Consider the following 27,088-nt stretch of genomic DNA (forward strand, 5'->3'; position numbering starts at 1 on the left):
ATAATATGACTTAATGTAATGCAACACAATACAATTGGCCTGTCTGCACTAATGAACATTTCCACCCAAAAGAATGTTGAATGTGCAGCAACTGTATAAAACTGTGGCAAATTATAAACATGACAAATACTTCACGCTGAACTTGATGTTCTACAAAATGTGTTTTGTTTCTTTATCTTTAAACCAATTATGAAACAACATACCCGGAAAGATAAGAAGTAGTGTGACAGCAACTTAAGTCACAATGATTTAATGCTGCAGGAAACGAAAAACCTAATCCAACTTAATCATATGTCTGCCTTGTAGAGGAACACCCTTGTAGGCAGACAGAAGATTTTAATTGCATATTTAGTTGTTTTACTGAAACATCGTTTACCTTTGAAGATTAAACCAGTAGCATACTTTAGACATGAACTGCAGGCTAGGAATTTGCAAACATGGCTGTAACATTTGCTACTGAGCAAATGTTATGTTAGGCTCCATAACTTTACCTAACCACTTCCTAATACTGGCTGCCAACTTGTTCAAACTGTAAGTTGCTCCTTTCTGGTCTATATACACTAGCTTACCTACTGGTTTTCTATTGCTAAGCAAAATAACAAAAAACAAATATTTCTAATGTTTGTTTTTTTTTTAACTGTTTTGAGCATTTATCTCAGAAAGCAAATCTCCAATTGTTCAATGAATGTACAAGTATGTTGCTGGAGGATAACGTATGGTGCCCTCCAATATTACTGGCAACTCTGATAAATAGGTGTACAATAACTCTTAAAATATGAGTTTCACTGATATCTGATGTTCCAAAAACATGAGCTTTGGGGGTGTTTTTACATCTCACCATCCTGCTCACTGTGATTAGAAAGATAAATCCCATCTATCACAGTTCTTATTTAAAATTTTATAAATTATGGTTATGATTGTAGATATGGAAATGTTTAAAGGAGAAGATACTCTCGTCATTGACCAACTTGCAAAGGTCAAAGTGTATCTGCCTCACTAAAATAGTCGATTTTCTCTTGTCTTTCCGATTTAAGAGCGTGGTTAGAGATACTTGATAATAAAAATGTTTCTATTTGTTTAAAATTAAAAAAGTGTGAATTACAGTTGCATTAGTTTTATATGAAATTGAATGCATTAAATAAATTAATATATTAAATAATGTATTAAAGATGTGTGTGATTATGCTGCTGCATTAAAACAAGTAATTCTTTTAATGCTGTTCAGCTTGAATTGTTGTTTTTAAAGTGTTTTCTAATTAAGATGGTATTATGTGGTATTCAGATGAAGGCTTCTTCAAAATTCTTTACTAGGGGTGCTAATTATTTTGTGATTGCGTATTTCTAAGCACTGCAAGCTATTCTCTGAAAACCTTCATGACACAGTACTTAGCTACCATATAAGTCACTGAATCTTATAATAATTTAGGAATGAAAAAAGCTTTCAATTTCAACAGCGTCTGCTTTGATTGACGTAAACCTTTTATAAGTAAAATAATTAAAAAATTGCCCATGCACTTTTCACTGTTCAGAGACAGTTAATTTGATTTCTGGTTAAGGTCATTGCATTGTATGATGACAACATTTCTAATTAAGGTGATACAGTCAGAAGAAAGCTCCACAGAAAGGTGCAATAAAATCAATAACATGCATTCTGTTACACTTTCTACTGCTTCTTACAAGAGTGAACGTCAATACTTCATTAGAAATACAAGAGCTCCCTCCATCTCCAAGGTTTTATATTCAACATCTAAAATGTTCATATGTGTATTTATAGATATTTGAAAAGTTAACTCTTGGAAGGGGGTTTCACAGCTGTAATGCCCGATGACAATTTCCTTCCACTCAGGATAAAAACAAACAGGGTGTGGGTCCCACATTGTCAGGATGAGATGAGGAGTTAGTGCATGCCTGGTGTCTCCATGTGTTGAGTTTTCTGAGACATGATGGTGCACCACACCTCAATATATTTTCTTGCTCACTTGTTCCCCTGGAATGCATACAGTTTACACTTGGACACACACATGCACAAAATACAGAAAACAGACAAGTTTTCTCTCACCTTAGACTTTTTCTTTCTTGTTTAAGGTTTTAGCATTGAGCCCAGTTACCCTGACTGTGTAAGAGTAAGCTACTGCAACCTGTACCATTACACATTACTCGTGTCTGTGGTCAAGTAAATGTACATCTCAAAAAATAAAAGCACATAAGCTTTTATTTTGTACTAATATTTACTAATTCCTTCACAAAGCTGCAGACCAGCGATAAATAGAGGTACACACCGAAGAATTTGAAGTTCTTCATTTGAGTTCTGCAACTCATCTGAAAGTCGCCTCCACCTCAACAACGCCTTCAGGTCAAATTGCTCTGCAGTCTGTCGTGAAGAGAGCTGCAGAGAAAATGGAGAGAATAAAGAACATGTCAGATGTTGGCAAATATTAAGATTCCTCCCCCCCATAAACGTCAGATATTTACCAGAGTGAAATGTTTCCAATACTGGGTAAAGTATCGGAAACATTAAAAAAGTGTTTCCAGTATTGAAAGTGTCAATCGGTCAGAATCATTTCACAAGGCCAAATTTACTTAGCATACTGAGCGATAGGATTAAAAAAGGGAACAAGAGAAGAAAAGAAAAACATTCCTATCAGAATGTGCATGCGAAGATTGGGTTCACATGCACATTCAGTTTCTGATTAAAACTGAAGTGCACAGGAAATGCGCTCCCTGTTTCTTTTTTTGGACTGTTTTCTAAATATATATATATTTTTAGGGGTTGTTGCTGTCCAACTCTGTAGGTGTTATGTTAGTTGATTTATTTTGTAGTTGGATTTGGAAATCTCCTCCTCCTCCATGTTGCTTGGCCAGCTCCTTAGACTTTCAGCCATTTCAGCACTTTGGTCCCTTCTTTTACACACCATCTCCCTGTGACATAGCTGATAAGTGTTTTCACTGTGGTATATTCAAGATGCTTTCAAACCACAAGTGTGAAAAGAAATCTTTGATGAAAGCATCTGTTTTTCAAAAATCAACTGCAAATGAGACTGAAGTTGTTATAAAATTGAAAAATCTCTGCAAGAATTTGTCCTACTCTGCTTAGTAAGTGAGAAATAACATGTTTTGATAAAGTGAGGTAATTTGACACCTATAGCTACTAAAGAGGGGATACTAACTGGTTGCAGCATCTCTACAGCATCCTACTTTAAAAAATCTGATACATTCATTTAAATTAAAATTTGAACAAAATTGAACATTACAGACTTAATTTATTACTAGATTTAAAAAAAAAACACACCTTCAAAAGTATGTGAAAATTGAGAATAAAATTGAAAAAAAAAGAACATATTTAGAATTAGGAATAAGTACTTGTTGTGCTTGGGCCCATATAATGTCCTCCAGGAAAGTAGCAAAGCCTTCACTGATCCATTCCTCTGTCCAGTCTCTGGCTCCAATAACCAGGCCAAACCAGGAGTGGGCAATCTCGTGGCAAATCCTGGATCCACTCAGAGTCAGTCTGTTCAGTCCAGAACCAGGACATTCCTTGCACAACACACTCTGGGACAGGAAAATTATATGGGGGCTGTAGAACACAAAGGACATGAAATCTGAGAATTAAATGTGTCAAGATCGAGGACATTAAGGAAGTAAGAGAAAAAAGCAAGCCAAACAAAATTACTGGTTAAGGAAAAACATGGCACAAAGGCAGATAAGGACATAATGACGCGTCCTCCAAGCGTCTTTGAGCTGCTGTTCCACACCTAGGATTACAGTAAATTAAGTCTTTGCACGTCATGCAAGACAAATCCACGTGTGTGTTCCAACAAGAACAGAAGCTGCAAGCTGCCCATTCTTTACAAAATCCTCTACATTATATTTAGAAATGGTCAGCTTACTCATCAGGCGTTCATGCCAAAGCTAACTGCTTTTTGTACAAGCTGATTTTGCCAATGTACTCTGGGCAGCTTTAGTTTTGATTGTTTGACACTACAGGGTGTATTTAAAATGGTTTTCAATTTCACCTACTGCCTTTTTCTTCATGCACTCTTTAAAGGTACTGCACTTAAAATATTTACCTGGAAAAACATACCATGTCTGCATGCATAGAAGACAAGTCAGATACCAGAGTCATAAAGATCAGTTTCACTGAGTAACTTAGTGAAAAATGAGATTTAGAAACTGCAATACTGCATTAGAGAGAAATGATTGCCTTTTACACTGAACTACAGAAGTTTTAATACATGTTAAACATTAGTGTACTTTGTCAAATAAACCAATAAATAGTATAATTTTATGGATTTGTCTATGATTGTGTAACACATAGAAAAGTTTTCAAAATGTTTTCCAAAAAAATCTAAGAATTATGGCCTCCCCATCTGTTTAGCAACATTATTTTACAGTATGGAACTCTGTGGTAATTAGAAACAGAGTAGTCTGTAGTATGTCTGTAGCTTTGTGCATCTACAGACTTAAATTATTACTATTATTACTATTATTATTATTACTATTATTCTTTTCAAAAAATTATATTCTTTTCAGACAGACTGAACAAACAACGTCTGTGCAATTGTTGATCTTCGATTTAAATCAATACATTGTAGCTCTGCCTGAATGCCTAGAGTTGTTGTCCTGCTGGACGGTGACCTTTCAGCCCAGTTTCAATCTTTTTGCGCCATCAAATAGGTTTTCTTCCAGGATTGAATTGTATTTAGCTCCATTTATATTCCCATCAACTCTGACCAACTTCTCAATCTGATAAAGGCATGAAGGCAAAACAAATCTGAAAATTACTAGACTTGTTGAATTATGAGAATTATACCTATATATATATATATATATATATAGAGAGAGAGAGAGAGAGAGAGAGAGAGAGAGAGAGAGAAAGAGAGAGAGAGAGTTCCATATGTACAATAATCTGTTAGATATTCTTACATTTGTATCGCTATTTAAGCGAGTGCACCTTAGATTTGACAGTGAAAGTGTTTTCACAGCTAAATGCCTGCCTGTGGCAAGCACTGTAGTGATAAGTAAAGAACCACACCCCATTCTTAAAATATTTTGTGTTAAGTTTCTCTGAAGGGAAAACTTTGGATTTTTATCTTCAGATCTACCAAAGAAAAACCTTTATAACTTATAATACAATTTAAGTTTGCACCATAACAGGCATAGACCCTCGTGACATTTTGATTATCGTCCACCTCTAATTTTAAAGAAGTATGCTACTGACTTCTAGTTCACTTTATTGCAGAACCACTCAGGAAAAAAATAATTATTACTAGCTTAGACATCAAATAGTTAAAATATGGTTCAAAAATCATGCGCATATGTGAATTGCTTTCTGCTCTGCAAAGCTGGGAGCATGACAGGCAAAAGTGCTGACTGACAGCTCTCAGTGATCCAGATCTAAGCCAACATTTAATGCATTCTTCCTTAGTTCCAACTCCACCTTTATGTCTAATTTTTATGAAACTAAACTTGGCAGACTTTAAGTACAGCATACAGACAGGAATTCAAAACACATCCATCACCAAAGGATTTAAGGGATTTGCTAACCAGTTCTTTAAACAAAGTACTAGCAGGCTGACAAGCAATAGTGAATGTCAGAGGTTAAGTAGCTGTTTAGTTTCTAGACCCAAAAATGCAAAAGGAGCATTAGATTGAGAATTAATAGTAATTAATACAAATATGAGGACTCCTGAGAAGCAGCAGTAGCCAATGCTTTTGCTGCAGAAAAGTTTCATAGATTGCATCAGATGAAAAGCCTGGAAATCAACAGAAGTATTACTTGGAATATATACAGTAATCTACAGTGGCTGTGCTACATTTGGAATAAAGCAAGAAATAGAGAGAAAATAAAACATTCATATAATTCCTCATATGAATGCCATTATTAGTTATTAGTCCAGATTCTGAGATTTTATCTTGGAAATGTGCAAATAACACTGTCAATCACAAAAACCTGTTAAAGCAAGATCTTGCTGGAAGATTCATTGAAATTTATTTTCCTGCTTTCTTACATAACAAGCTGTGATGACCCTGAGGGTGAGGGGGCCACCTGTGCATGAGAAGGAGGCAATTCTTCTACGCAGAAATGGGGAAGAGGGGTCGCAGAGGTGCAAATGAATGGCCTCCTTCTCTGCAGGCTCTTATAAAACACTAGACTGTCTGAAGACCTTTTCATTCTCACCTGACCTTTAGTGTCACAAATACCACTGACATGACATGTGAGAAAATTTATGGCAAACTGTAGGTTTGCAAGTCTTTTTTTTTTTTCTTCAAAGGGGTATTGTACCCAACTCTAGCAACAAACATGTTAAAATGTATTGAAGACAACTTAGAACATTTTTGAATATATAGAACATAGCAGTGAGCACCAGACCAGGTAGTCACAATTTAAACTAAGAAACCCATAGCTGATTAATATACCATTGTTGTTTAACTATGCTCACACTTTTTGTTACTGGTTTCAGCCAATAAGCTGCACATTCAAAAGGAACTCGTGGCTACTTAACATTGTTATCACAACATTTGAAGATGGAGCTGGAGAAGATCCGTAACTTTAAGTGCAAATGTCACAAGATGAGAAAAGAAAATATTCTTCCAATAATTGGAAGAAACTTCAAGCAACCTTACTTCAGAAATGACAACCACCACCAGAAGGACACTGGGGAAAAGAAAACGCTCTAGGACCACTTATATGATCAAAGGCATTCATAAATGTGGGAATACCTTTTTTTCCATTTCATCATGGGTTGAGTTTCAAAATTTTTATTGTTTTTACAACATAGCTTTATAAAAATCTGAATCAGAAATTGGCCTCACAACTAGTGCATTTCTACTTCAAATTCCTGAGATCTTATTTTACCTCAACTAGTAAAAATTCAGTTTGCTCTCTGTAGACAAATAAAGCTTAAATGCTCTTATTGCTGATAAATTATACCTATAAAATAATTTGCTGTAATCAAGCAAAAATCAACATCTTCTACTAAACGAGATCATTTTTCCTGGACATCGCCTAATTCCAGTGACAAGATAAGTCGATTATAGAAGACAAGAAGTGAGGAGAGGCAGATCGGGATGGATCTGCTGACCTGTTTTGGAGGGAAAAACAAAATCAGATATCTGAGAAACACAACTACTCTTTATTTCCCTCAGGACTCTTACATCAGACGAAAGGCAGGCTAGAGTGTTTTTGTTATTTAGAGACATGTCAACATCATAGAAAGAGAGTCTTATGGGCATTATTCCTAAGACAGCACCTCTGATCTAATTCCCTGTTTTTCCTCATTACACAAACAGTGGCTCTCACTAGAGTACAGGATGCTAACATTAGTCTGATAAGTTCTTTTTTTTTTTTGAAAGCGTAATCTTCTCCCTGCACAATTGGATAAGCAGTTCTTTGTTGTCAGTTTCAGCAGCGTGTCTGGGTGCGTCTGTGTGTTCGAGGTAGCGAGTGTGAAACACAAAGACAGCTTTTCAGAGACGGCGCTTGCACATGTTCCTCTGAGGGAGACGGAATCCATCACTACAGTGACAAATCGTGTCATCCCACCACGCTGGTGATGAATAACAACAGCATCTTTCACGTTCACTGACACACTGACTGGCGTTAGCTGACATCGGGGATCTGGCAGGGATACATGCATGACCAACACTACAGATCCATGCATATATAGCCTCTGTCTGTGTCTGCTTCCCTTGATTACATAACCATTATTTCTGTATCCTCTTATCCTAATAAACAGTCAATAATGACTTTGTGCTTTCGTAAATCAATCTATACAGCTAGGTTTGAAAATCGCAATCTTTGAAGTTGAATTTGCCAATTTGCTTCTTTTTGAACAGTTTTTCTTCACTGTCTTTTAATCAACAAACAAAAGCAGATCTAAGGTTTGTTGAACTTTGGTCAGATGTGACTACTGAGCATTGACCAAGAAATACTCCAGGTGGATGAGGTGTCACCTGGAGTATTTCAGGTGACAGGCCTGGGCAATGTGTGGACAGAAAATATGATCAGGCATTTTAGCTGAACAACACCATGTGGTAAAATTTTTGATTTTATGCTTCTTTCTTAACATCACACTACCCTGACATAATTCCAACACAAAGGATTTTTAGATTCCTTTCTGCTTGTCCAAAGACCAAGCGCTGCAGAGGTATCAATAACTGCAGAGATTATTTGAAGAAATCAATAAAACTAATATTTTAGCTTGTAATTATGCTACCACAATAGTTATATATATACATGTATATATATGTATAAATTTTGGAGGTTCTGCAAACATCTTTACAGATGACTCCAATAATGTCAGAGTGCTGCACGCCATTTTTGAGCTTAAATTTTTGGGCAGCAGCCAATGGCAGCTGAAGGGTGTCGGTACGTTTAAAATGTAGCTGTCAGTTCAGATCATTGTCTTGGTGTCAGTCGGTATGCCTATACTACACACACATTAAGGCTCACTCAGAGTTTCAGAACAAATACGTGGAGACCTTGAGAGCTGTAGGGAGCTGTGACTGAAGCAATCTTTAAATAAAGCTGGAGTTTCCTGATATTGCAACTCTCTTGCTGACAGCAGCTTGTTTACTTTTTGTATCGCCACTTCTCCACTTCGCACTTGCTTTCTGAGCCTTAAGAAATACATCAAATTCTAATGTTGTGTTTTAAAACTGTAAACATTGTGAGCTCTTTATTTAAATGAAACTTTGATAAGACGATCATATGCATAATTTCAACAAATTAACACCACTCTGTATTTATTTTCTTATTCCTTTTTTACATAACACACTAAAATATGTGAAAATATATTTTTTCTTTCAAAGACTCTATGCAAATATACCTGAAAATATTGCCTCAATAAGAAAAAAATATTGAGTTAATGAATCTGCAGCGCAAATGTATTGGTCAACAAGTTGTGAAATTACATATTTTATTAAATTTCCAGATAAGATATCTATAAGAGAATGTATGTCTTAATTATGAACATATATCTTAATTAATGTAATTATTATTATTATTAGTATTATTACTATTAGTCCATTTGGAATTGAAACCCTCAATGACACATTCAGTTATCTTCCATGTAAAAATATGATAGACAAAAAGTAATAGAGTTAAGCAGATTTACAACAGAATAAAAACAGGTTCGCAGAAGCCTAAGAAACATTACAGATCCATTCAATCGATGTTTTTATTCAGACTTTAACTCAGATTCACCTGCATGACACTTGTGCGGCAGAACTCTGTAGAAACTGAATAATCAAGGAGAAGTAAAGAATAAGTAATGCGTAAATTTATAGAGCTCAGGGTCACTAAATTCATTTTAGCTTTATGAGCTCCACAGCAACAAAATATACGTAGCAGCTCGCTGGCAGCAGTCACCAGCTTTATAAAACTTCATGACGCACAGAGTGCTCCATGATAAGATGAATGATTGCTGTTCAATTGTAACAAGACATTTTGTTTTACATTTTAAAGCAGGTACAATTAACTCCCAAACCAACTAAAGCTATATAATTCACTCTATTTTTCCCTTTATATATGGTTGCATTTTTACAACAGTCTTAGTAGTAAAGACTGTAGTTTTTGTTGTTGTTTTACTTTAATTTTACATTTAAGTGGGAATAGCTATGCTTAAATATGCCCCGTTCTCTGATCTCTGGGTCCAGGGATGGTCGCCCACAGTTGGTAATAAGAGCAGTAAAGCCTGATGCCATTTATGTCTTCTGCCTCAAAATACTGTGGCGATGAAATATGAAGATGAATTATTTCAAATACAATTTGCGTGACCTCAACATAACACTGGTTATTGTTAAGGGCAACGCAGATCTAAAACGACATGTCTAGAAACACAGAATAACTAGTTGGACAGGAATCAACTGAGGGAAAAAAATAGCCAATGGGTATTCCTCTGATGGCAGAATCTCAGTGGGTTTTCAAACACAAAATATAACACTGATAAAAACTCTCCTGTACTTTCAAACATTACTACTTCACAGCTCACACTCACAGCAGGTAACTTGGCCCTGAGCTTCAGAGGTGTGAGATAGGGCAAATCTTCAATTTAGTAAGAAACAGATTGCAATAGTGTCTTGCTGCTCCATCTCTCCATCCATTATTCATCCCTCAATCCCTCAATTGGCTGTAGGCCATTTTTCCCCCAGCGGGACACTTCCATGCATAATGCAGCAGGGGCCCTATCGTAGTCCTGTAAATGACATCCACAACCCTGCTCAGACCAGTACTGGGACACCAATAAAAAAGCCCCATGAGGGAGAGGGACAAGGAAAAAGATGATGAGAGTGGAGTGTGTGTACCGGATGTGTAAATCACAGATTAACACTAACGGATATAAGGTGAGCATCATACTAAAGACTGTAAAGTACCAAAAGACTTTAACGAGTTAAAAGAAATATGCTATAACAGACTGTGATGGGGAAACCCGCCCACCCACCAGGAAGGTAAACAAAGAGCCTTGTGGCATTTTCCACGCTGAGTGATAAGCCTCCCAGAGAACCAGAGAACACGTGTCCCAGCTGCAATTACTGTATAATTACGATGACACAAAAACAGCAAAAAACATATAGACAGAATCACACTCACTCTTAAGAAAACCTGACAGAACAGCAATTAGATCTATGAAATGTATATGTAAAAAATAGCTGCAAGTGGAAATTTGTATTTATCAATCTCTTGGGATGTGTAGCAAGATGCTAACGCGTCTAAATGCAACTCATCAAGCAATATAGAGGAGCTCAACAGAGCAGAAAAATGATTGAATAGCAACAATAAATCTAATTTTAATGTTTTAAAATGTTTCTTTAGTTTTCTTTTTTTACTTATTATAAACAGTATCTAAAATATCTGGTGGAAAAAGAATAAAAATTGGTATCATGAGAAGTGGCATACTTTGCCACCCTTCACTTAATCATCATCAACATATGGTTACAATGTGAGAAACATCATTTATATTAGATAAGGATGCAGTCTTCATACTGCTGTAATAATTAGCACTGTATAAGTAAAAATAAAGAAAAAAGTTACATTATGTTGTGTGTATACTTTGAAGTGGATTGAAAAGGTGAGTATTATACGATTAGTAAAATTATTAGACAAAGGGTCAACTTTCTTCTCATCATGACTGTAGATGCTGAGCATCTCAAACCAGAAAACAGCTCTTGTTCATGGCACCTTTGCCACATCATCATCATCTTTTCAGCAAAATGTGCAAAGATATGATCTTATTGCTTGGAGGTAAATAACAGCATATCTTATTTACTTCTCCTGTCTGTAAAGTGAGAGAAGTCACTTTACAGTTCTTGCATCATCTGTTTCTTTCTCGCTCACAGTTACTTCAGGTGCCTCGCAGAACAAGAGGCAGTAACAAGCAGCAATAATAAACGAGAACTCAAAAGAACACGTCCATTCCCTTCTATTCACACAAAGGTTTTAGTGTCCTTTCATAGTTTACGGGAATAGGCTTTGTCTCACTCCCCTCCTACCCGGACAGAGTCTGTGGGCTATTTTAGACACAGGAGCCGGTTTGACCAAACTCCTACCACCCTTCATTTTTTTTTTTTTAACAAGTCTAACTTCAAATGTCTGGCATTCCAGACTGGCTGCAGAACAGCTCCCTGCTTCCAGACAGGGACCCACAGGGCCAGTCCAAATGCCACACCATGTAGGGCCTGATCACATGAACATGGGCCAGGCAGGGGCCCCTAGAGAGCAGCCCCACCCACACACCTCACAGCATCAGCGCCTGAAAATAAATTGCAGAAAAGATAGCAGAGGACATGCGCAAACAAGAAGAAACTCTGAAGAAACTGAAGCTCTGCAGTGTGAAATCCTACTTTAATTTGGGTCAGCTGGGATGTTTGGAGAAACCTTTACAGCACACAAGTGTAATGTCCCAATGACGGTGACTTTGTATAAGATGCTACACAAAATGTATGCAACATTAACTCTTTATGCTGGGTATTCTTTATTTTTGTTCTCTACTTGTGTGCTCTAGATTCCGTACTTTTACAACATCCAGGAATAGGAATACCAAGTCTGGCAGTGGCGAGGATTAATCACAGTGATTTACCAATGTGTGATTCATTTGCAATGTAGACATGGAGTGGAATGGGTCTCCTCGGCTCTGACTGTTGGTGATGGTGTGCAGCAGCATGGATTACTGTGTCAGACTGACTGGTGGACATGAAGGTGCTCATGGGAGAATTCACCGCTTGGTCAGGATACAGCAGAGCTGCAAAAGTTATGCAGAGCATTCTTGCCATAGAAGTCTCCAAAAATACTGGAAAAACTAGTTGGGTTTTGATAAAAAGTCACTAATTGTAGTGACAAAGTTTATAAGTAAGCAAGAGTGCTTCCCTCGTCTTGACCATAACCCCGTTTAACCCCTGTGCTCATCCCACACTTAGCTGTGCCTCACAAAGGTGGAGCTTTGGGTAAATAGACAGCATATTGAACAGGCGTCAACACTCACAAATGGCTGCCAAACAGTACAGAAGGATTTCACCGCATGCAAAAATTAGTCAAAGCAACACTCCATGTATGTGTTGAGTTGATTTTACACAATACCATCCCTTTAATGAATTCTACTTAATTTTAACTTCTGAAGCACACGTTTTAGGTAAGTCTTTCTTAAAGTAAAATAATCATTTGAACATTTTTATTATGCACCTTATCCAAGACTGACAGTGTAAAAAAAAGTGCAGCAAATTCAATCTTTTCTTCTGTGCAAACTTAATTTTTCAAAAATGTGATTTTCTTTTCCCCACCACATGTATTTTGATAGGTAGGATTAACAGAACTTAAAAAATGAACTTACTCGAATAGGAAATAATACAATAATGAACTTTACAGGAAACACCATGGGTGAAATAAATAAATAAAAATAAAAAAATACTGCAATGGTAATGATAACATATTTAAAAATGTTTTTTAATAGGAGTTAGGGGCACAAAGACTGCAGAAGGGACAAAAATTGCTGTAGGGGGGAAAAAAAACTCATGAAAATTTCAAATTCACAAAACCTGCTCATATTTAATGCCATGGGCATCAACACAGTAAAATTAAAGCAAAAATAAATAATGTCTTTTTTTTTGTGAAAGATGTTACAGCAAACTACAAAAATTTGGAAACCAAACACAATCAAACCTCTGTGGCACAGAGCAGACAAAACAAACTTCAGAGAAAAGACCAAATCTAAATGCAACATATTTCAAGCCCAGTCATATACTGTCCCAATACGACACATTTTAATAGGATTAATTTGAAAAGAATGTGCCTTAATGAGTACTAATCCACTGCAGTATGAGTAGATTTGGCAACAGCAAGCACCTCATCAATCAGCCTAAAGGAGACGTAGACATGGCATTTATTTCTCATAACCCACATTCCTCTATCACTGCCGCCATTAGCATGCAAACCCCATCACTCATCATACAGCACTCTGAGTCCTCCCTTGGCTTCCACTGTACCCCCTAATAAAAAGGACTGAACCAAATCTATTTCACAGGATTATAATTTGAGACACTTTCTTGCCTTTAGGGTAATAAATAGACTATTTTCTCTCCCTTACGTAACACGAGCGAATGGGACAGTGAGGAGATGGAAATTGCAACGTCTCAGTGTGGTAAGGCTATATGAGAAGTGTGTGACAGAATGGAAAGATGGATGATGACGGGACTGAAGTGAAATTAGGCAGTGAGCAGAGGTGTCTCCTCAAATGGAGCATTCAGGCTGCCACCTGACTGAGTTGTCAGCTGGTTAAGACTAAGCTCTAGCTGATTGATTTTGACTTTACTTTGACATAACAGAGTCGAGGATGTTTGCAAGCAAACTTGATCTGAACGTGGTGTTAATCCTAGATTAAGTATAAAACATGAGGCATAGCTGCCAGCTACGGATTCATGCAAACGTATTAACATTTGTATGCCTTAAAAGTCTACAAGAATTGCTTTGAGCAACAAGACAATTCGAAGTACTTCACAAGATTAGAATGAAAATTTTAAAAAGCAAAAATAAAAAAAAACCTTGCATTTCAAAGGCAAAGTAAAGAAAAACAATGACCTCTTAAAATACATTTCATGATGTTTAGTTGTTATTAATTAAAGGCAACTGTACACAAATAGAACTTTAGTCTTGACTTAAAGAACCTCAGTGTTTCAGCATTTTTGTAGTTTTCTCAACGTTTGCTTCAGATTGGTATATAAACTAAATGCTGCTTTTTCAGGTTTGGTTCCAATTCTGGAGATGCAAGAGTAAACTTGAACCAAAAGACCTGAGGGGTCTGGGAGGTTAATACAACATCAACAAACTTTTTATATATTTTGGTTATAAACCAACAGGGGTTACTGTGTTATAAATGTTGTCAGGGGGAATAAAATGTCATATAGAATCTACCGGCCAAAACAGGTATCAGAACCAATATCTAAGAATATGTTGATGTTTTTTTTTATCTGAAAATATATTTGATCAAATTATATGTGCAATTTGAGCAGCTTTATGATTATTTTTCACTGAAATTCATTAAAAATATATGTTGAAAACTGAAATGCAACTGTTCTGTATTTCAGATGACATTAGTTTATTTATTTCTACAAAAAAAGCAAAAGACAGGGATGGCATTGTAAGGCTTGAAAACAAAATGGGCACACAAAAACCCAAACGCATTCCAGACCATATATTTTGAAAGGCTTAGCACTGAAAGTATTGCAAGAATCTCACCCTTCCAATGGCATGTAGACTCACTAATATAAAGCTCTTTTGTATGACGGATATGTGTTTGACAGCTGTCTCCACTAGCCTATTGCAAAGGCATTAATGCATTTGGGTTACATATGTATTTTTTTCCTTTAATTCTTCAAATTGTACTCATTTTGTTATTCAATAGGTTTAATTTATAGTTGGTTACAGTCTCTTAATTATTATGAGTATACATTACACATCAACACAAATTATGCTATCAAATAGTATATTTTATTTTCGGGACTTAGATGTTTGTGTCAGATCCTCAAAAGTTTGATATCAGACAAAGTTTCCCAATGATTATTTGATTAATAAGGCATTCGGCAATCCAAATGAACATTTGTGAACTATGTGGAAATATAACTGTTTCTCTTGTTTAATTCTAAAATGGATGAATCCAATATTTCCCTAATAGTGTGGCGCTCACTCCCCTCTGAAAGCCAAAAAACGTTTTGGCCTAGTGAAAGTCTGTATTTAAATCTTGTGAAGATTATATGACAGGTAGTCAGTGCTTAAAAAGCTTAATTAAAACTATTCTACAAAGAATAGTGGGAATTTTTTTTAAAGCAATATTTAAGACTCATTACAAATTCATCATGTGTCTGAAAGACGTTGTGGCTCCCAAAGGCGAAACAAGTTATTGGGTTTGGAGGGAAATTACTTTTCCACAATGCGCCAGACTGATTCAGACAGAGCTAACCTCTAAAAAAAATAATCATTTGAAAAATGTATTTTGTATTTACTCTGGATACCTTAATTTGATCTCAAAATCTATTGAATAATCTTAAACATTTAAGAACGTAAGAATAAGAAAAAGGAGTCATCTGAAACTAGCCAATTACTTTTTCACGACATTATATTACTAAGATGAGTTTAAAATTTTAAACGTATGTAAAAGAAAACCTCTGAAAAGCTCAAATTAACCCGTGTTGTAATTTTTACACTCAAAACTCTGTCATCATCATCATCATCGCAGTTATAATAGCTACCACCATTCTCCACTGTAGGTTTAAAATATTTTTGTTAAATTCTGTAATTTAAACAAAACCACAGGTCGGTATAATTCCTCCCCAGACATCTAAAACTGTCCGGTGAACATTTCCCAGCACTCGTTTCAGATGTCTCTTTTTGTTCAGTTCAGCGCATAATGACCGCTGGACATTTGAAGTGTCTGGCTTTTCACAGATAAATAAAATTACCCTCAGCCTTTAGGGTTTACTATCACACACCTCTGGATGCATTCAGAGATCAGCAGCACCTCCTCCTCCTCCCCACCACACTCAACACAATGGAACTATCCATCAATTCAGAGAATGTATCCTGTGTTAGTGAAATGGGAGTGCGGTGACAAGCCTGTCTTTCCAGTGACTCTAATCCAGAGTTATGGCCGAGTCTGGCTGTGTTAGTGTTAAATGTATTAGTACACGCCAGCTGTTGCCTGCATGTTCTCATCTCAGATCGGTTCAAAACAACACATCAATCTCTCACCAATATCTGGTGACAACTCAACAGTTCCAATAGAGAGGCTTTATGTATATCGTAGAGTCACTTGCAAATTAAAACAAGTGAGAATTGTATTTATTACAAAAACTACCCATTCACAATGTAATGAGTGCTCTTTCAGTTGGGAGGGGAAATGATAGGAACAGAGGTAAACTTACACTGCAGACGGGCAGAGAAAGGTGAAGCCTGAGATAACTGGAAAGGAATGCTGCCGCAATAAGAAAACACTTCCAAAAGCTCTCCTGCTATCTTCATTAAGTGTACAGAGAACGGTCCCACCAACGGAAAAAAAAAAAAAAGGAGCAAGGAAGCAAAACGAGATGGATAGCAGCAGCCTCTCCTTATGGGGTTAGGAGCTTTCCTGTGTGCTGTCTACAGGAAGCGAGCGGAACAACAGCACAGAAAAAAACAAGATAAACTAAATATATTAACTACTTGCAATCATTTTAAAAGCACACACAGGATACTCTCAGGCCTTCTGTTCAGGTGAAAGCATGCATGTACCGTCCTTTTTTTTTTTTAAACTCCTGCGGAGTTTTTGTGCGTCTATAATCAAAAGGGAGATCCACACAAGTTGGGAAGAAAGGAAACACCTTATTCTTGACCGTTTGATTAACAGCTATGTCCTCTGTGCCAAAAGAATTCAACCCCCTGGATGCTGCCCTCCCTTCCCTGAACTCCTCGACAGCCTCCTGAAAGAGCCGGTCTGTGTCACACACTTCTAGGGTTACTCTGCAGATCAAACTGGAGAAGAGAGCAAAAAAAAAAAAAAAGACGATACCCACAGACACAAAAGAGTGAAGGAGAGAAATGAGCAAACGAGGAATTTTAAAATAAAAACAAAAAATGAGCTGCACAAATTAACATGGAGGTTAAAAACAACAGTATTTAGGTCAGGTTGTAACCAAGAGCTAAGATTTCCTTTTAATCTGCAGCTTGTCAAGAGGTAGTAACAAGCAGAAAATGTTGCGCTTTTGTTAAAGATCTTAGCGAGCGGTGGCTGAATTTGCAGGAGTGATTCTTTTACTTGACCTTGATCGCCATGTGGAAAAAAAAGTATTGCACTCCCTCTTCTCCCCTCTCCCACTTGTGATCAGTGATTTTAATGCCAACAGCTTAATTGATAAGCAATAATTGAATAAGTATGCTTACCATGCAGGAAAGAAGTGTGTGTACAAGATTTTAATAGGATTTAAAAGGATTTTAAAATAAAGAGGCCTCTCTCTAACTTGTGAGTTGGACCAAATCGTCCTTAGAGCACAGCAAATAACATTGGTGTTAATGAGCAGCTGACACACATCTCAACCTCGTTAACCCCATTTTTAGTGGAATATTAAAGCTGCTGTGCAGAAATTTTTAATGGGATAAAATATATGTGACTGTCAGGAAAAGTGGATACTGCAGTATCCTAAATGTACTGTAACTGGGGCTTGAAACTTAAATTATCCTAATCGGTACAAGGGACAAAAAATATATACATATTTTGATCAGAAAATCTCTAAAATTGATATTTAGAGGAAAAGATAAGGATAAGATGCTTACATGGAATCTCTCGCCAGCAGGTTAGAAAACATACTGTATAAAACTCCCTATATTGTCTCAAGATTGCTTGTTTGTTGAGTGATTTCTGTGAGTCCATTCATTCATCCATCTGCTTATCTGATGTCAGATCACATTGATAACTGGTCCAGGAGAAAAACCCAGACATCCCGCTCCAGTTCATTCTGAATACCAGAAAGCCCTCCAGTATGTTTTAGGTCTTCCCCAAGTTCTACACACGGTGAGACACATCCAGAAATCCTCTTTAAAGAGTCATCCTTTTTAGATGCCCGAATCACCCGAATTGATTCCTTTTGACAAGCAGAAGCCATGGCTCCACTCTGAGTTCACCTCAGATGATAGAGTTCCTCATCTTATCAGTCAAGGGGCCACCAGACACCGTGCTGTCTAAGTTAACTGGAGACACCTTTATCCAGAATCACGGTCTTAACCTATCTCATACTTACCCACGGCTGCCTCACAATGTCCTGTCGTTTCAGCATCACAGTGCAGGGCTTGTCCACCCTTGCTGGGAGGGAGATTTTTAATCTACAGCGACCTCTGCCAGGGTTATGAACTCACCTTCCTTTCACTCCTCAGACTCTGCCTCCTTCACAAAGGAAATGGAGGCTGGATTCAGGAGATCCTTAAAAAAAAGCCTCCTTTCACCGCTTGAAAGTATAAAATATCCTATGTGTCTATTGAAATAAATGACTACCGTATTGTCCAGACTAAAGAGGGCACCTTACTATAAGCCGCATCTACGAAGTTTTTTTTAAAAAACTGGAAACGTACATATACTATATAAGCCGCACTGGGCTATAAGCCGGTTTTTCACAGGGACGCAGCCCTGCGTCTCCAACGCCGAACCATGGATACGTTCATGCCGAGCTTACGTGCAGCGGCTCTATTTCCCTCCTGTACTGCCAGACCGATAGCCTTCAACTTAAAAGCTGAATCATATGAACTTCTTCATGTTGTTTCCATGAAGAGGGGGTATGAGTTTGAAGAAATTTCTCAGCCGTGCCTGCTGCTAGCATGAGCTTATTCTAAGAAAAACAGCACTTTCTTCTTTGATTTCCAATTTTGACTTCCAATGATTCACTTCCTGCTAAAGCGCCTCCTGGCGGTTGAAGAAAAATCCACAGAAAAGCTGCATGGTTCAAAGAGTGGGAAAAATAGTCCGAAAAATATGGGTAAATCAAATGTGAAAACTAATACTAAACTAATGGAAGCAGTCAATTTGACTATTTGACTAATACTTAATTTATACTGGGTTTGAGTCGTCAACCATCAATTGGTCCATCATGCTGTTCTTTGACTCAGACAATATGGTTCTCTCGCTTCTGGTCCTGAAAAGCCCAGGTGTCACACTATAGAGCTCAAATAGTGGATTATACTCTAGGGTCCTGACTCCTCTGCTCCCTACTTCCTCCCAACAGGGAGCAATAGTCGATGTAACTTCCTGCTAGTCCATAAACAAACAGTGCAATCAACTTAAGTCAGGCTGAAAATCCTCTTGTGCCACTTATAGAGGTCAAGAGGTATATACCAGCTATAACTTTACCTGCACCACTGACAAATTTATGGCCACTCAGTTGTGCTGTATTGCATGTGGAACTAGCAGTTAAGCAAGTTGGTCTTTTTTTCTCACCATATTTTAAGCCTGGCACTCCCCATGAGATAAGAGGGGCAAAAGAACAGGATGAGAACTTCCATATTTGGGAAAATCCTGCTTTTAAAAGGGAAACGTGTAACAGCCTTGTTATGTGTGTGTGCGTGTGTGTTTTTTTTAAACTTCAGCTTGAAAAACAGCAATGACTGCTAAGGGTATCAAAACAGCTAATTAAGCTATCGATCAGATCTGCAGAGAGATTTATTTATTGTTTTTCCAATTACGAGTGTTCATCATGCCATCTGCAACAAGACTGACCTGGCTCTGTTAACGGCAGACTACAAATGGTCCGTGTAGCATTCTTTCGGCATGATGCCACTGCAAGAAAATACGCGTCTACACAATTATTTAAACAGTACACACATTCATACAACACAAACACAACCACAGGAATCTGTCAATCAGCAGTGAAGCAAAAACAAACCCCACATCGCCCACACCACTTAGAAGCCTGCTGCACGGCTGGTTTCGGGAAACTGCCACTCTCTTCGGGGATGTTGGACATGTCTTCATTTGGGTACACACTGATCTAAGAACAGTCCTGCATGTCCAGTCTGCACTTGTGGGACACGTAGACGTCAGCTTTAAAGAGCGAGAGGAAATGCCGTGCCCTTCCTGTCACTCCCAGTCGGACCCAAATGACGTGTTCTTGATGCGATTAAAAGATTACGCATTCAAAAAAGGAAGAAAGGGTACGAGCTGAGGCACATAAAAGTAAGAGAAAGAATGGTACAAATTTAAAATATATATATATATTATATATATTTATATATATATATATATATATATACTGTTTGGTTATGTTCATCAAACAGTGGGTGGTTAAATATAACTAACACTGAATAAATTCTTGGTATTTAAGTTTTTGGCTTACATCACTCCCATGTCCTTCAATTACTCAGGACAATGGGCTTTTTATACAAGCTGGTGGTAGATTTAACTGTAAGGGATTCCCCATCTGTGTCAGAATTTACTTTAAGCCTTCCTCATGCTGTCCAATCAATGTTTAACCACCCATCTGTTTATTTCTTTCTCTTACGTTTTACTAATGCAATGCCCTGTAAAGTCATCAACCTGAAAATGCATAAGGTATAGCACAACGACAACCTACCCACACATGTCTATCAGGACAGGGAACAGAGACTATAAGTCAGAGAAAGAATCAAGAGGCCCACGGTAGAAGAAAGTCTCTTTTGAAAGAAAGCTAAACACAGTCCTGTTAAAAAGAGAGAATAGGATGTTGAAGAAATACTAACAGTTCATCACCTTGAACACACCATACACCTGGTGGAGTATGTTGGTGGCAGCATCATGATGTGGGGATTCATTGCTTCAGTAGGGACAGAAAAGCTGTCCAGAGTTGACGTAAAGATGGACAAGCAACAAGTAAAAAGAATTCTACTGAAAGCAGCAACTGACTTAAGATTAGCTCACCATCAGATAAAATGGCAATGCCACACATACAGCCAGATCTACCATGAAATGGTGTTCACCAAAGGGTATTAAAATGGCCCATTCAAAGTCAAGACCTTGGTCCAATGGAGAATATGTGGGCAGGGGGAACATATTCACAAATGTATGTATATATATATATATATACACACATTTTTTACCTACCACAGTCTGAGCTATAAGAAGAAGCTGAAATTTCACTCGCTAGATGTGTAATACAAGGGAGAGAAAAATAATAATTGCAGTGAATGGTGGCTCTACAAGGAGTTGAGTCACTTTTCAACTCCCAAAACTACAAAACATGACAAAGTTTAAGGCATGTGAACTTTGTATGACATGGAAAGAGGTAAGACGTTAGTGCTTCCATCATAAGCTTGGAGCTTAGCTGCACAATCTTTTGAAGTTGCATAAGTTTAGTTATCTTTGCGTGAATGAAAACAATTCGTGGGTGAACAGCACTTCTGTCACAGCTCTTGAACACATACATGTCCTTACCCAACTTCTTAATCTTCGGTTTACTCGCCTTCCTCACGTATCTCAGCATAAAAACTTCACGCCACTGTGACTCCTACCCCTCCTTTGCCACTGTTTTCCCTCCATGTATCACGCTGCAACAGCTTTGTGCCTTCTTGCTGCAGCTCTCAGGCCACAAAGCCCCCTCCATTCCCGCTGTTTCCACTGGGGCACTGCACAGAAAAACAGCACTTGGCTCCATCCCAACAATTGGGGCCCACATACCTCCCAATCTCTAGATTAAATAGCACCAGCCTCTGAAGTCCTTCCAGGGGCTAATGGCTTTTGTTGCTGGGAATAATCCACACATCCTCTCCCACATCCTGGGGATCCGTTGGCCTGTTGTGAACCCCGCCTTTGCCCTCTTAATTTCCCTCTCTCATCTCCGTCTTAATCTACCCTTCAATTTCGGTTGACCTCCCAGCATTCCCATGGCACAGCCCTGCAGTTTTGTGCACTGGTATCCAGAGCTGAGCCACCAGTGTTGAAGGGTGGATACAGTTGAGCTCACATTGGACTCAGAACCATGAACAGTTTTATAGGGGATCAGTGCAGGTGCTATTCTAAGCCTAATGAAGGCCCTGAATCTCTTCTTGGTCAATCTGCAGCGAAAAGCAGCCTACCGAGCTAAGGAAAGAAGGAGAACTGCTTGGTAGCCCTCCGTCTAAGGAAAAGAAAACATCCGTCAGACAGCAGCCCCTGTGTCAGCACTTGAAGCTCATTCAAAGCAAACATAGAGGAGGCAAGTTTTCGCAACACTGGGAAAAGGTTTACTTTGATCAAAGGAAACACTGTATTTTGGTTGAAAACGATGCCCAGACTGTAACCGAGTTTGCCCTCTTTCGTTCAAAATATCTCTGACAAAGACCACTTTTAGCCATGACGTCAGAAAAGCAGAACACAAATTCTGGTCTGAGCTCATATCCTGTCTGGGACACTTTTTCTCAAGGGAGACCAACATGCGAGAAAGAGAAAGGCAGATGGAGGAAAAAATGAAAGAGACTGTGGTGCAGACCACAGACACTGGGATGTTTAATAGGCCTCTCTAATTACACCGCTTTATCAGTAACATTTAAAATAAAAAGGCCAGGCATCAAGGGCATTTATTTTGCATCAATTTTCAAATTATCTTGATTAACAAGCCTTTAATTGCATCCACACGGAGGCCAAACACAAGCAGAAACAGTTGTGTTGAAAAGAAAGACGTGATTTCCAGAAAAACTGACACTGTTGTCGGAATGCTGGAGGCTAGATTAAGAAGTTATTGGTTATATATAGAAGTGAAGGGAACAGAATGGAAAATGGGATATCATGAAGGTCTACTTTTCATCTACTAACATGATGAAAAGTGGAAAAATGAGAGCAACATTGGTGAAGGGCAAAGAGACGGGGATATGAGAAAGGCAGTGATGGTTTTCAAACAAAAAAAGATGGCAAAACAAAGAAAAGAATAATGATAAGATGAGGATAAACATACGAAAGGAGCAGGGTGGAAACGTCTACAGCGGTTGATCAGCTTCCAAACCACTTCAACACCAAACAAAACGTCGGGGTCTGGTGTTCAGGGTTTTTTGGCTTAAAGAATTGCAGACAGAAACAAGAAGTAAAACTCCAAGCTTAAACAGAAATAAGTTATGCAGAAATGAGCATTGAGAGGACTAATGCTTTAGTGGAAAAAAAGAAACAAATGGACATATCAAGTGTACAAGTTAAACAAAAATAGTGGAAAATAGTACAATAAATAAAATAAGGAAATAAAGTTTCTTTTGGTAAAATGTACCTTTGCACATTTTACTGGAATTTTATAAGACAAAACAACTTAATTTAGTGCATACTTGTTAAGTGGAGGACAAATGATGCATAGTTTTTTAGATTTTTACTCATACAATTCAAAGTATAGGGTACATTTTAATCCACCTTTCCTCACTCTAATGTATGTAAAAATAATCCAGTATAAGGAACTGATATAAGAAGTCTGCTAATTACTAAACAGAGTCCATCTGTGTATCTAATTTAATCTCAGGAAAACCAAATATTGCTACTGGCTCTAGTAAACAGGGTTGGTAAACCTTAAAATCAAAACAGCTTGTAACACAGATAAACTTTTTTACAATCATTATATATATACCTATGTAACAATGGCACATTCACTGACTCCTAAATTTAAAAGTGAAATGGCAGAAATATATTGTGTCAGTAAACACACTCAGTATGCCAGAAGTACCAAGTTGGAAGCACTGGCAAGTTGGAATGGAAATGACATCTAAGAAAGAAAATATGCAGAAAAAAATTCAGTGAGGTGGATATCCACTAAGCAGACAGTGTAAAAAAAAAAAAAGAGTTTGAAAATTAATGTGACATTATGTGTCTGGAGATTTTTATAGGAAAAACTCAGCACAAAGGAAGTTTAAAACAAGCACCAGGATGTGTATATTGTATGCAAAATAAAGTGTAGAAGCTAGTAATGAAAAATGTTTTTTTTTAAAAACACTTTAAATAAAATAAAAATAATTAGCTAAACTAACAAACTGCCAAGAAATAAATAAATAAATCCATATTGCAGCAGCAGATAAAATAACCATATGCACTGTGAAAGGTCTCACTTAATGCACCCGGATAATTGCCACCTCCACAAATCCCTGATGAAGAGCATTTTCAGTATCTTTTAGCTCACTGAACTCACACAGCAACTTAGCCGTTAAGGTTCACTCTTACTGCTTTTATCACAGCTGTTTACAAATGCTGAAGGTTCAGTTGAAAAAAAAAAAGGCCATTAAATCCCCCTGTAAACAAACCACCATGCACTATTTAGCAAACCATTTTGTTAATAGCTGGTAAACATTCTGTAGCACTGAGCAGTCATGAGTCAGATATTCCCCTCAGGAATCAACGAAGGCCAAAAAAAAAAAAAAACAACAAAAAAAAGAGACTGAATACTGGACTTGAGATTATATCTATTTTAGTTGACAACATCACAATCTCTTGTCTGACAACATTAGCCTGCATCTGCCGAACAAAGGCTAACTTTAAGGATAATACAACGATATCAGAAGATAAAGTTCTGCTTTTCCAAAGTTTCAAAACAACTTAAAAAAATTAATTTAAAAGACTTTAGTAGAATTGTGATTTCTTTTTTTTTTGATCAGTTCTTAAAGGAACACAGTTGCCATATTAAGCAGGCTTAGTGGTTTGGCTTTGAGATGCTCCTTCTGTCAAGAAGCTCTGCTGCTTTTCTTTCTGCACAACTATTAACAAGGATGCAAAAGATTACTGGAAACCTTTATTTCCCCTTGGTTTCAGTCTGTAATTTCATGTGCAGATACATTGGTGGTTGGAAGTTTCTATTTACTTACCAATGACATGGATATCATACAAGTGAAATAAAACTTGAATAAAGGGGGACAATTTGGTGTAGATTTTATCCTGTAGACCAGTGGTCCCCAACCTTTTTATTACCGCGGACTGGTGAAGACTTGGAAAATTTTGGGGAGGTGGGAAGGGGGTTGGTATTGGTGTTCCCGCTAAATCCTGAATATACCCAATTTGGGTTGTCTTAAGAGTTTTTATCGCAACCTGTGGGGTTTTTCCTGACTGGGAACGAGAATACGACCTGTTGAATGTGACAGGTAGCCAATCAAAAAGCGCGGTGACGTAAGAACAGAGGGGAATCCCAAACAGCTGATATATGAGCATCTGAGAGTCTGGTGGACATCGGAGATGATATGTGGAAATGTTTATTATTAAATCTAAAGGTCATTATTATGTTTATTCAGTTAAAAATGTTAACTATGAAAAAACAGTCACCTCCAAATCAATAGTGCAGCAAATAGAGCGGCTGCTCCCGTTGTCTTTTACCCACCGCCTTTTCTTTTTGTTATGTCTTTTATTCAAATGAGTCTACAAACTATAACACATCATCCGTGTTTGGTTATTCTAAATTCCGCTATGTTGGGGGTTTTACTGGATTATCCTCTGGAATCAGGATGTTCGTGACTGGAATCGGTTCGTGTTGCTCCTGCCTTGGACACACGAACCGATCGAACCTGTTGTACTTTTATCAGCTCTGTGATCACAGAGGTTTGGAAAATCGGCCGACAATTCTTAAATCTTGCCGTCTAAACCAGACTTAAGACTCAAGCTCTACTCATCTCCTCTCGACCACTGCCCAAACGCTCTGACTCTGGTCGCTATGGTAACGTTTACATATCCCTTCAAAATAAGATACAGATGCGCCACAAAAACGAATATTTTACATTCGTGAAAACTTTAATTCACATACTGACTAACGGAAGCCCTGAGCTTGTTTCTCTGCAAGACGGTCCGATCTGGGAGTGATGAGAGACAATAACACCCGAAGTGTTGCTTATATCCACAGCCTGCTTGGTCTCTGCATGGTGAAGCAGCTTGAAGCTTCATTGCCTCATTAGCAGCCAGTCGCMGCATGTTACGCAGAGCGGCTTGTAATGTGGGACTCACCTCCCGGTCCGGGATAAATCCATTCTCCTGTCTCTTCTCTGGGCGTTTTCCCCTTTGCGAAGAAACTTTCCAAAGACATCTGATCTGTTTCTTACTCATTTTGCTGCTTGTGGCCTCAGTGTTGGCGCGCAAGTAACCGAGAGAATCCGGTTAAAGGATTTTCAAAATAAAATATCCTCCAGACTCAAATAATACATCAAACGAAAATATTTCACTATTTCTTGCGCGGCCCGGAACCAATTGGTCCACGGACCGGGGTTTGGGGACCACTGCTATACTTGGACCAGCTGGCAGCAGGTGAGGGGACCTGGGTGTTAATGCAGCAGGAGCAGACATCTCCGAAAATGTGGGAGCAATATAGGTGATGCACTGATTAACCGAGCAGAAATCTGAGATTTATACATCTACATTCTCGCCTACAAACATTGTTTAAATCATGTTGTTTCACGGCTGCTACGCAACATAACGCCGAGGTGGAGGCTAGGCAGCTAGCTGAAAGCTATAACTTCTCTCTGCTCTCTGCCTTCGCTCTACCCCTCTTCCGTAGACCGGGTCGTTTCTCAAGCCCATGAAAGAATAAGCTTGAAAGGTTGCAGATCCTGTGAACTCGGACTCAAAGCTCTAGTGGTCTGGAATACGTAATTTTATATGTATCTCTTTTATAGTTTGCGTTTTTGTTGTATTTGCTTTTCTCGTGTTTGCTGCGCGTTTGCACCTGTCGACCACCGTAGTATTTTAACGGTTCTGTATTTTAGCTCTGCTGGGGTCCAAATTGTTATGTGTATTTGTTATAAGTTGCATTGTGATCACTGTTATGTGTAGAGTGTTATGGGGTTCCCCTGTCTGACTCTGCTGACTTCCACTGACATTTGATGGACCAGTCATGTGGGCAGGGGATTCGCGGGAGGTCCAGGACTGATGCTCATCTGACACAACACCGGAAGAGGGGATAGTTCAGTGTATGTTAGCAGTGAAGCTATTCAGTTGAGTGGTTTGTTAGAGGGGTGAGCTGCAGCCTAAGGAATAGCAGCTCGCTCTTATTTCTGATAAAACCTGTTGGCGGTACTACATCTGCGTTGTGTTGGCGTCATTACAGTATTTACTTACAGTACAACACTTTAAAAGGTAATTACAGGATTGAAAAGGTAAATGTCCAGTAAAATATTGGTATCAACAGACGCCAGC

The 27,088-nt window shown here is 38.0% G+C and overlaps 1 protein-coding gene across 8 annotated transcripts in view; it reads right to left on the bottom strand.

The window, feature by feature from the left end:
• aopep (aminopeptidase O (putative)) overlaps positions 1-27,088 on the bottom strand; it is a 109,013-nt gene that overhangs the window by 60,698 nt on the left and 21,227 nt on the right. For all 8 annotated transcript variants that reach the window (XR_001776945.1, XM_017306881.1, XM_017306880.1 and 5 more), the window contains exons 7-8: positions 3,360-3,573; positions 2,279-2,385 (exon numbers count right to left, since the gene is read on the bottom strand). Coding sequence is in view for 7 of the 8 variants with exons in the window: in XM_017306881.1 (XP_017162370.1) it covers positions 2,279-2,385; positions 3,360-3,573 (321 nt within the window). In the remaining variant the exon portion in view is untranslated. The remainder of the gene's footprint in view (positions 1-2,278; positions 2,386-3,359; positions 3,574-27,088) is intronic.

This window comes from Poecilia reticulata, linkage group LG9, assembly GCF_000633615.1.
Source record: "Poecilia reticulata strain Guanapo linkage group LG9, Guppy_female_1.0+MT, whole genome shotgun sequence".
Lineage (NCBI taxonomy): Eukaryota > Metazoa > Chordata > Actinopteri > Cyprinodontiformes > Poeciliidae > Poecilia > Poecilia reticulata.